General features: G+C 50.4%; 1 protein-coding gene across 4 annotated transcripts in view; it reads left to right on the top strand.

The window, feature by feature from the left end:
* Ogfod3 (2-oxoglutarate and iron dependent oxygenase domain containing 3) overlaps window positions 1-10,453 on the top strand; it is a 32,356-nt gene that overhangs the window by 6,422 nt on the left and 15,481 nt on the right. For 3 of the 4 annotated variants that reach the window (XR_607491.3, XM_008839657.3, XM_029566742.1), the window contains exons 3-7: window positions 682-757; window positions 1,685-1,727; window positions 4,322-4,386; window positions 4,848-4,904; window positions 6,333-6,486. Coding sequence is in view for 3 of the 4 variants with exons in the window: in XM_008839657.3 (XP_008837879.1) it covers window positions 682-757; window positions 1,685-1,727; window positions 4,322-4,386; window positions 4,848-4,904; window positions 6,333-6,486 (395 nt within the window). In the remaining variant the exon portion in view is untranslated. The remainder of the gene's footprint in view (window positions 1-681; window positions 758-1,684; window positions 1,728-4,321; window positions 4,387-4,847; window positions 4,905-6,332; window positions 6,487-10,453) is intronic. The other variant, XM_008839659.3, reaches the window with a different exon arrangement.

The raw sequence follows: 10,453 nt of genomic DNA on the forward strand, positions 1-10,453 counted from the left end.
CCTCCAGCAACCCTGACTCCATCAACCCTGACCCTGACCCTCACTTTGTCCCCTTCTAAGTTACTCTGACTTCTTTTCTCTCAACATCTTCAGGGAATGGCAGAGGTAAGTGTGGCAGACACTGGTCCTGGAGAAGGACAGTAACCAGAAGAACAAGCTCAGCTTGGATTGTGCCTGGAGGACTTTCCAATGGGTGTTTAGGGATGCTCAGACCAGCAGTGGGATAAGGAATGTTGCCAAGCCAGTGTGCTAGCACAGACCTGAAATCCCACCACTTGGAAGCTAAGGCAGGAGGTTCTCAAGTTTGAGGTAGTGTGAGCTACAAAGTGAGACCATATCTCTTAACAAACAAGACAAAATGAAATAAAAATGTCAGTGCTGTGCCTGGGGGCATCTGTGGTTCCCAGGGGTTGGAGGGAGTGATGGGAATCAGGATCAACCTATCCAGTTGTGGGCATGTGGGAAACCCAGGGTCCTAGGGGCAGGGGTGAGGGTTGACATTCTGTATAAGGTATAGTTCTAGTGGAAAGTTTCTGCTACTTTATCTGAAGGTCACATTTAACCTGGCATGTTGGCCAAACTGACCCCTCATAGGGAAGGGCCGTGCCAGCCCCTCCCCACCAAGCTATGATCTTGGGACAGTGGTGTTGGAAGTCAGCATTTCTCCCTGTCGCCTCACAGGCTGCACCCCTAGGAAGTGTGGCAGAGGTGTCACCGACATGGTCATCACCAGGGAGGAGGCGGAGCGAATTCGCAGGTACACACGTCTTTGCACTTGGTCCAGGGCATCTGTGGGTTGGGGTAAGGCAGTGAGTGGAAAGTGGAGTGGGGCAGGAACAGAGACAACTTGCACAGTTCCATGGACCATCTCAGGGACTCTCGGGGGCAAGGGACAGGCTTCCTGCTTCCTACGAGGGAAGGCTGTGGGTTCAGTAATGTCACTGCTGATAGAACATTCCAGAAGCTCAGTTTCCTCTCTAGGGAGTTCACTCTATAGCCATGAGGAAGCCTGCTATAGAGACATGGGCTCCCCACGCCTCGGCAGACAGTCATTAAATAATATTTCATTTTGCTGTGGCTCGTGAGTACTGGCTCAGAATTTTCCTTGTGGGGATTTTAAAAACAAGATCTTTAAAAGAAGGTTTGGTTTCCTGACCAGCTGCTCAGATTCGGCATCTGAAGCTGCATTTGGTCCTGGAGCCACATCTTTCTCTGTCCACAGACTGGTTCTGCCTCGATGCCCAGCAGGGAGCCTCTCCTCTATCCTGCTCCCCAGCCCCATCCCTGGGTGAACTCATTGTCGGAGCTGCTTGCTCCTTCTTCAGTGGGTTGGGCCTCTCTGGGCTGCTGTGTCTCTTTACAGTTTGAGCTGTGACTACCAAAGTCCCCACCTACCTGGGAGCAGTTGGGTTGGGCCACAAACACTACAAGGTACCTCTGCTACAGTCAGGAATTAGATCAGTGGTTTCTGGGCAGGTCATATGTTAGGAAGATGATGATGATATGTCATTGGCTTTGAATGTTGCCTTTTTTCAGTTTCCATCTTTGTTTAGATTATAAATGTTAAGCAAGCAGAGCCTATAAACATGGTACTATTACGTCAATTGATGTTTTTGGCCTAGACTACCGTATTGACAGTGCTGTTAACTAAATTCTGATTTAGAAGTTTTTTTTTCCCCAACAGCATAGCAGAGAAGGGGCTCTCCCTGGGTGGATCCGATGGAGGGGTGAGTTGATGCAGTTCCTGTCCCCATTTTCTCTATATATTTTAAGTTTGCTCTCCTTGGAGGGGAAGGGCACATGGGGTCCCCTCTGTTACCCCACTATACCATGGGCTGGCCATGTTCTCCATGGTGTTTCTCTGCCTTATGGTGGCTGCTGTACCTGCCTGGGTCCAGCAGGCACAAGGTGTGTCGCTCTTAGGAAGAGTGCATCATAGTCACAAATGGTTTTCACAGACCTGGCTTCAGGCCATACTTCAGGTCTTAGATACTCTAGGTCAGGCAGGAGGGATCAGGGAGGGGTGGAAGAGAGAGGGAGGTGATGAGGGAGTTGGGAGCCTAGTGACCAGCATAGCTGCTGGGAAAATCAAAGCCCCCTGTATATAAGATGCCTGGATGGATCCCACTGCCACAAGCTACCAGAGGCCTGTCATCTTCTGTACAAGGGCAGATCATGCAAGGCATGGAATGGTATGCCCCCCTGAGACTTGTGGTATGATTTGGAAATGGAGTCTTTGCCGTTGTAATTGGGGGAAAGATCTGGAGATGAAGGATTATCGGGACCCCAAGTCTAAGGACTGTATAAGAGAGAGACAAAGGGAGACTGAGAGGAGGAGAAAGCCCATGTAAGGTGGGGAGTGGGGTGATGTGGCCACAAGCCAAGGAAAGTCTGGGGCCACAGAAGCTGGAGGATAAGGAAGGACCCTGTCCTAGAGCCTGCAGAATCAGTGCCACCTGCACCACCTTGATTGCAGATGTCCAGTCTCAGAGGTCAGGGAGTGAACTTCTGTAGCCGGAAACCCCCAGTCCGTGTTGCTGCAGCCATGGGAACAGCCTGGGCCAGCAGCCCCTGGGCAGTTGGGTTGCAGTCACTGAAGCCTGGTGTTGCCGTGGACTCTCACCTGGTCACTGTTTGTTGTGAGGAACTGTTTGAGGACAGGTTCCTCTTCCTGGTACTTCGGCAGTTGCTTTGCACCATAGTCCTTCATGGGCCCAAATCAGTCTGCAGAGCTGATGCCTCTGGAAGATTGACTCTAGAGTCTGGAAGAAGACTCTAGTCTTCACTAGAGTTTCAAAGTATTTCTGTGGTTGCACAACTTCATCTACCACCCTTTTTTGTTTGTTTTTTGTTTTGTTTTTGAGACAGAGTCTCTCTGTAGCTCCAGCTGGCTGGAATTAAAGGTGTGTGCCACCACACCTGGAGGCCAACTCCTCTTTAGAGTTCTGAAAAGGAATTCCTTCTCCGTCAGTTCAGTTTGGTTCAGGGGAATATTTATTAAAAGATCGTCAGTGAGTGACTTCTTTCTTACTCCTTCCTCTGCCCTCCCTAAAGAGTCTCTATGCACGGGTTTGATGCCAGTAAGTTCTATCAGGGATGAAGAAAGGGGCCTGGTATCTGCTACTGCTCGTTATGGTCAGGGTAAAATAGTCCCTGCTGGTGACCAATTCCCTCCTGGGATTCAGGGAAAGACTCAGAGGTGGGTGGTTAGGGTCAGCTCCTTAAAAAGTTATTGCCCTGGGGCTGGAGAGATGGCTCAGTGGTTAAAAACACTGGTTGTTCTTGCAGAAGACCCGGGTTCGAATCCCAGCACCCACATGGCAACTGACAACTGTCCGTAACTCCAGTCCCAGGGGACCCAACAGCCTCTTCTGACCTCCGCGGGCATTGCACGACACGGGTGCACTTACCTACATGCAGGCAATATACGCATACACACAAAATAAAAATAAAATTTTAAAAAAAGTTATTGCCCTATGGGTCCATTTGAGGGCACTGAAAACACACCCATACACACTGTGACCAGTGTGTAGAGAAGAACCCACAGCCATCACAGGGTCGGGCCAGCAGGTTGACAGGTCCATGCCGTGTGTTGGCCTCAGTGCTAAGCTGGGATGAACAGTGTGAGTTATGCGGAGGGAAGGAAACAGACCACAGGCCCATCTTCCACCTCAGCAGAAGTACAGCCCGTTTCCTGCAGAAAGTGAAGTCTCAGGCGCCCAGGAGCTAAAGAAGCAGAGAGAAGGGAAGGTCCCAGAAGGGCAGTGGTGGTGGACATGCAGGCCTGTGTACCTACACAGAAACTCCTAACACTGCACACTTCACATGTGGGCAGGACTGTGCATGTGAGCTTCACCTTGACTGAGCCAGTGGAGGGAGGGAGAGAGGAGGGGAGAGAGAGAGGAAGGCAGTAGAGCAGGCTCTGGCTAAGGCAAGCAAACACAGATGTGTCTGGGGAGTGTGTTCATGGACTGTTTCTAGAACATTAAGCCAACAAGTTTGGTTTTCCCTTGGGGCAGTAGAGAGAGATGGATCTTGCCAGGCAGACAGTGTACAAGACAGGGTTTTATGAAAGTCAGACATACTGGGTATGGTGGCTCATGCCTTGAATTTCAGCACTCAATAGGCAGAGGCAGACAGATCTCTGTGAGGCCGGTCTGGCCTAAGAGTTTCATCCCAGTCAGTGTTAGATAACAAGACCCTGTCTCAAAAAGAAAGGCAGACAGAGGGTGTTTGCATAATGGATTGTGGTAACTGGGGTTTATCTTTGGTGACTTTTAAAGTGACTCTCACCTGTTTCACACACATACGTCTTTTACAGGCATCTATCCTGGACTTGCACTCTGGGGCTCTGTCTGTTGGGAAGCACTTTGTGAACTTGTACAGGTACGAGAAGGGGAAGGGATGGGGCTGAAGAGAGTGGAGAGCTGAGACACAAAGGAGGCCCAGCGGCTACATGGGCCTAAGGAAGCTCCTGTGCTCCTGGAGGCCTACAGAGAGACCTGAGGGAGCTCCTAGCCCATCAGTGTTGTACTGCCAGCTGCTGGTCCCCCCACTTCCCCGCCTCCTTCCTTCCTTCCCTGTAACACAGTTATTATTGTAGAGATGGAGTGTCCCTAAGATAAGTCCTCTTTACTTTTAGAGCCTTGTGATTAGCTCAAGAAAACACTGATAAAAGGAAAGGAGCTGGGTACAGTAGCACACCTCTGTGATCTGAGGCAGGAGGATTGCCCAAGGTGAAGATCAGCCTGAGCTATAGTGTGAGACCCTGTCAAAAAAGGGAGGGCGGGGCCCAGGAAAAGATCACTAAAATGTTTTGCTTGCTAAGGTGTCTTACTGTGTTACAGATACTTTGGGGATAAAATACAAAATATCTTCTCTGAGGAGGACTTCCAATTATACCGGTAAGGAGGACAGGGAACAAGAGGAGATGACTGTGGCCAGATATTGCAGGAGGGGGCTAAGGTCTCTGTGAGGCTGTGTCATGACAGGCCAGGGTGATGGCTCCCAAGTGAGGGATTGAGACCTGTGGGTGAGGATGGTAGAACCCAGCCTATCTCTGGGTGGATGGGCAGCTCTTTTAATACCTCATGGGCTATCTTGGCTCTGTAGCAGACACGCCCTGTTACGGGGGTCACAGCACACTGGGGTGAGCCTAGCACCTGCCGCAACATGAGTACCCATGGGTCTTGCACAGTCCTCACCCAGAGGCAGTTTACCTGCCTGGGGAATTTTTAAAGTTAGCGCTTTTATTTAGAGATTATCAAGATGTGTATCATAGCATAGGAAATAGGCCAGGAGATTCCACACATCATCCACTCAGTCCTGTCAGTAACATTGCATAACTGGGTGCGACATCGCTCTCTAGAACAGGCACTGGTCCAGCCTCTGATCTCGTTCAGAGTTCCTGGCTTCTGCATCTATGCATGATCCTGTGTGCATTGAGTTCTGTGTGGTTTCTTACCCACGAGGTTGTGTTGAACCAGCCAAGACACTGAACATGCCGTCAGAGCACAGACTTTCTGTTTCTCTTTCTAGCCCTATGCCCACCCATCCTGATGACAAAGATCATTTACTAGCAGCCATGTTGCCTGCAAACAGCTGACACACGCCTTCATTACATTGCCTGGGAAATGGCTGCTAAGCAAAGCCTAGGCTCTGGTCCAGAGAGCAGAAGGGGCTTGGCTTACTCTGCAGAGCTGGCAGTGATAACAGTGAGCCGTCACTTAGTGCCACTCTCACACTCATCCTTTAAACCCGCCATTGCAGGTGGCAGGAGCCCCCAGGGGCTTTGCAGCAACCTTCAAGGGGCCAACCTTGCACATAGCTCCACTCTGTGATGTGCTTGGGTCTGAGGGCCCAGCACAGGTGGAACACGTGCTTATGTTTCTGGGTGACAATCAAGGTGGCTGTTGCAACAGCAAACACAAAGACTGTTGCCGGCCGTGGGAGTGCTCCCTACAGATGGTGCTGTTTAACAACAGTGCTCCCTACAGCATGCAAGAGCAGTAAAGGTAGAAACACCAAATACAAATTTTGTCTGTGGGGATTTTTTTCCCCACCCAGGGTCTTGATTTACTCATCCTGTTCCTCTACTAATTGATTTGATTCATAGCCAGCCTAAGAAAACACGTTCTTTGCAGAGCAGGGACCTGAGGCTCAGAGAGATCAAGTCACTTGCCTAGTGTCACACAGTAAGCTTTAGGATTCAAGTAGAGATTTGTAATTAGGAGGCACATGAAAAGGCGTTTCCAAACAATTTCCCTCTTAAAACATTTGAAATAATTAAAACTTCTAAAGACATTGGAGTGTCAGTGTGGTGTCCCCTGCAGGGATGTGCGGCGGAAGGTCCAGCTTACCATTGCTGAAGCTTTTGGCATCAATGTGTCCTTGCTGTACCTGACGAAGCCCACGTTCTTCTCTCGTATAAACAGCACGGAAGCCCGCACAGCTCACGATGAGTACTGGCACGCACATGTGGACAAGGTAAGGGTGTGGTGGGCGGGTTCTTTCTCCTGAACACGGCTAGGGCTCCAGGCATCTGCCGTGCAGAGTTTCTGTTTGATGTTTTAGAAGTGTTCTTCCTGAGGCCTAGGGTGCACTCTAAATTAGTTGATGCAGTTGAGGAAATAGAATTTGTTTTGTGGGTGTCAAGTCAGAACAGGAGGTGTGAGGCTGCTGCAGAGTGGCGTGGTCTGTGCTGCTCTCTGTACTTGTTCCCAAATCCACATGCCACCTGCCACCTTTCTGACTGGACGGTGTGAGCAGAGTACCTTTATTTTTATTTGATGTGTATGAGTGTTTTGCTTGCATGTATGTAAGTGTACCATGTGTAAGCAATGCCCAAGGAGAACAGAAGAGGATGTCAGGTCTCCTGGAATTAGAGTCGCAGCCGATTTTGAGCCACCATGTGGGTGCTGGGGAGTGAATGTGGTTCTTTTGCAATAGCGGCAAGTGTTCTTAACTGCCCCAGAGGCGCCTCTTGTTTCCCTGGCCCAGCTCTTCGTTCCCACCAGCGGCCCTCCCTCCACCCCACCTCTCTTCTCTCTTCTTTGCCTCCTGCCCAAGGCCAGCAGCAGGAAGAGCAGCTCAGCACAGGAAGGAAACCCAGGCCATGAGGGCTGTACTCAGCCAGGCTCAGTCTGCCCTTGACCTCTGCCACAGAAGAGAATTCAGATGAGCCGTAGTGAGGCAAAGTTAGAGTTCACTGATGAAGCAGGAAGACAAGGTATGCTTGAGGAGAGTGATTAGGGTGTGGGGACAGACCGACACTCAGCAGTCGCCTAAATGAGATTTGGGGGCTTTGAGGTACTGAATCTGCAACTAGGTTTAGACATTATGGCAGGTTTATACTGGCATTCTCCTTTCTCATACCCAGGGAATTCTGACCTTTAAGAGGAGACTGTTAGGTATACTGTGCAAGCTGCTCAGGGGAGTGCTGCTAGAGAGCCAACATTCGTGCTGGGGCTGGGCTCGGTTGCCAGAGTGCTTGTGTATCATGCACGAGGCCCTGGACTTGACATGAAATGCACGTGGTGCACACCTGTAATTCTAGCACTTGGGAGGTAGAGGCAGAGGATCAGGCGTTCAAGGTCACCCTCAGCTACAGAGAGAGTTCAAGGCCAGTCTAGGCTACATGAGACTGTCTCAAAACACAACAGAAAGACAAAACCCCCGTTCATCACAGGGAACTTTCATTTTATGCAGTTTACATGCAGGCTAGACTTAAAGCACACTTCATTAGCATTGCCAGCAATCTTATTTGTCATTTTCCTCAGAAAGGGGAGTATAGTTATTTTGCAGGTGGTCTGATTAATAATGTCAAAATGCGTGGGTTTTTAATCAGCGAAATCAGAACAGAGAGAGAGTGGCCATCTTGTCGCTGCTGTTGTTTCCTGGCTAGTTATCCTGCCTCCTGTGGTTTAACCTATTGAGATGTTGCAGGCCCTGTGGGCCAGTCACACCCAGTCACTGACCTAGACCTTCTCCCTGAAGGCTGCTCCCCTGCATTGTGAGGACAGGTGTGTGCCTGGTACCTGGTTCTCCTGGCATAATGCCAGGTGACTGGCAGGGTACTGTGTGAAGGCAGGTCCCCCTTCCCATGCCATAGCCTGCCCCAGATTTTCCTTTTCGGGTAGTTAACTGGTAACCACGTGGTTTAGGGCTCCTTTGCAGTTAAGTGGTGTGGGTTGAGGCTTGTAAGGATTGAGGACTGGGCAGGGATCCTGGGTCCTCTCCTGCTCCCTGGGGCTGCTTGCTTCACATGGGCCTGGTGCCTAGCGTGGCTCATCCTGGCCTTCTTTAATCCTGTTTCACTGTTGAAACTCCTGGAGTCAGAGCCCCGGTGGCTTGCTGAGTTTATGTTGCTTTGGTATTGGTCTGGGAGACTACTGCTGGACTGGGGAGCACTGAGGCTGTGGGTCAAGGCAGATCCACATGCAGAGCCAGCACCTACAGCTGGGCATCCTGTGTTGCACCTTGCTGAGTTGCAGGAACACTGGCCTGCTCACCCTTGAGGCCCTGTTGCCCCTTTCTGGGCACTCCATCCCTACTGAGGAATGACCGTTGTCATGGTGATAGGTGGGCGCACAGATGCATCTGAGGAGAGCAGGCCTGGACTTGCGCTGGACACGTTGGCCTTGGGCTCTTCTCGGGTTTCTGTGCTTTCTTCTCCAGGTGCCTGCAGAGCTCATCAGCCACTTGATTCTGTCCATAAACCCAGGAGCACAGGCAGCAGGAAGCAGGACTGGTGTGGGAAGGGAAGCAGTGCCTCAGGGTTTGGAGGTGGTCCTTGGACTCTCATTATTCTCATCTCTTAGCCCAGGCTTGCTAATCGAATGGTTCATTGGGCTGGAGAGCATTCTAATGGGATTGAAATTCTGTACACACCACACATCACTATCCCACTAGTTTCTTCTTTTAACTAGATACTGATTTGTGAGTGTTCTTACTGACGTCCTTGGAAACAGCTCTACACATGGCAGGCACCCTACCTGTAACACAGGACACTGAAACTCTTCATGGCACCTGCTATCTGTAGTATGTTCCAAGGATCCTCCAAGGAACTGCTCAGAAAAGGCTGTTGTGCCTGACTTGGAGGCTCTGAGGACACCCTGAAGCTCTCCCATGGTGCCTCTGTACAGGCCCAGCAGCAATTGTCAGAGGCCCAGAGCTTTCCAAGGCCCCATACTGTCTCCTCAAATCATATCCATGGGAGGAGGCCACTGGTATCTTCTCAGAGCAGCAGGTATCTCCTGCTTCTTTATTTCATGAGGCTTGAGCCAAGGGGCCCTTCAGTGAGCATGGGTCTGCAGGCACAGGTACTGGCTGACAAGGTCAGACTGGGGACACGTCTGGCCCTGAAGTGGTGTCTGTCCTTCTTGGAGTTCAACTACTAGAATCACACCTCTCCCTCCTGATGTGCTGCTCCAGCCTAGGGATGGCCACTGGGCCACTGTGTCTTCTCTGCCTGAGGGGACCTTCTCTGCCTCTGACACCCTCCAGTAGGAGCCGCAGCTTTCCCCACCCAGGGTCTTGCTTTACTCATCCTGTTCCTCTACTAATTGATTTGATTCATAGCCAGCCTAAGAAAACACATTCCTTGCAGAGCAGGGACCTGAGGCTCAGAGATCAAGTCACTTGCCTAGTGTCACACAGTAAAAATGTGGCACTGTATAAGGACAATCCCTCTGAAGTGAAGCTTTTCTTTTTTTTTTTCCAATATTTTATTTACTATCCCTATTTTATGTGTATGAGTGTATTGCCTGCATGCATGTGAGTGTACCCATGTTGTGCAGTGCTGCAGAGGTCAGAAGAGGGCTCCGGATTCCCCTGGAACTGGAGTTAAGGATGGTTCATGGCCGCCATGTGGGTGCTGGGAATCGAACCTGGGTCCTCTGCAAGAGCAGTCAGTGCTCCCAACCGCTGCGCCATCTCTCCAGCCCCTGAACTTTTCTTTAAATATATGTTTTTGTTACATTATTTATTGTGTGTGTGTACACGTGCCACAGTGCTTGTGTGGAGGTCAGAGGACAATCTGTGGGAGTCAGTTCTCTTCTTCTGCCATGTGCATCTCAGGTCCTCAGACTTGGTAGCAAGTGTCTTTATCCACTGAGCCATTCCCCTGTAGTGAGAGTTTTGCAATGAGGTTTCTTATTTTTATTATCTTATGTTTTGGTGCTGGAGATGGAACTCAGAGCTAAAGGATGCTAGGCAAGCACTGTACCACTGAGGTGCACCCCTGCCCCACAGCAGTTGTCTTAGTTTGTTCTTCATTGCTGTGACAAAACACTCTGACCAGTACCAACTTGGGGAGGAAAGGGTTTATTTGTCTTACATCTCCCAGGTCGCATGCAGTTCATCAGGGAGCCCAAGATAGGAACTCAGGGCAGGAACTTGGAGGCAGAAGCTGGAGCACAGGCCATGGAGGAACGCTGCTTACTGGCTTGCTCTC

This window comes from Nannospalax galili, unplaced genomic scaffold (genome assembly GCF_000622305.1).
Source record: "Nannospalax galili isolate Female #2095 unplaced genomic scaffold, S.galili_v1.0 scaffold679, whole genome shotgun sequence".
Taxonomy (NCBI): Eukaryota; Metazoa; Chordata; class Mammalia; order Rodentia; family Spalacidae; genus Nannospalax; species Nannospalax galili.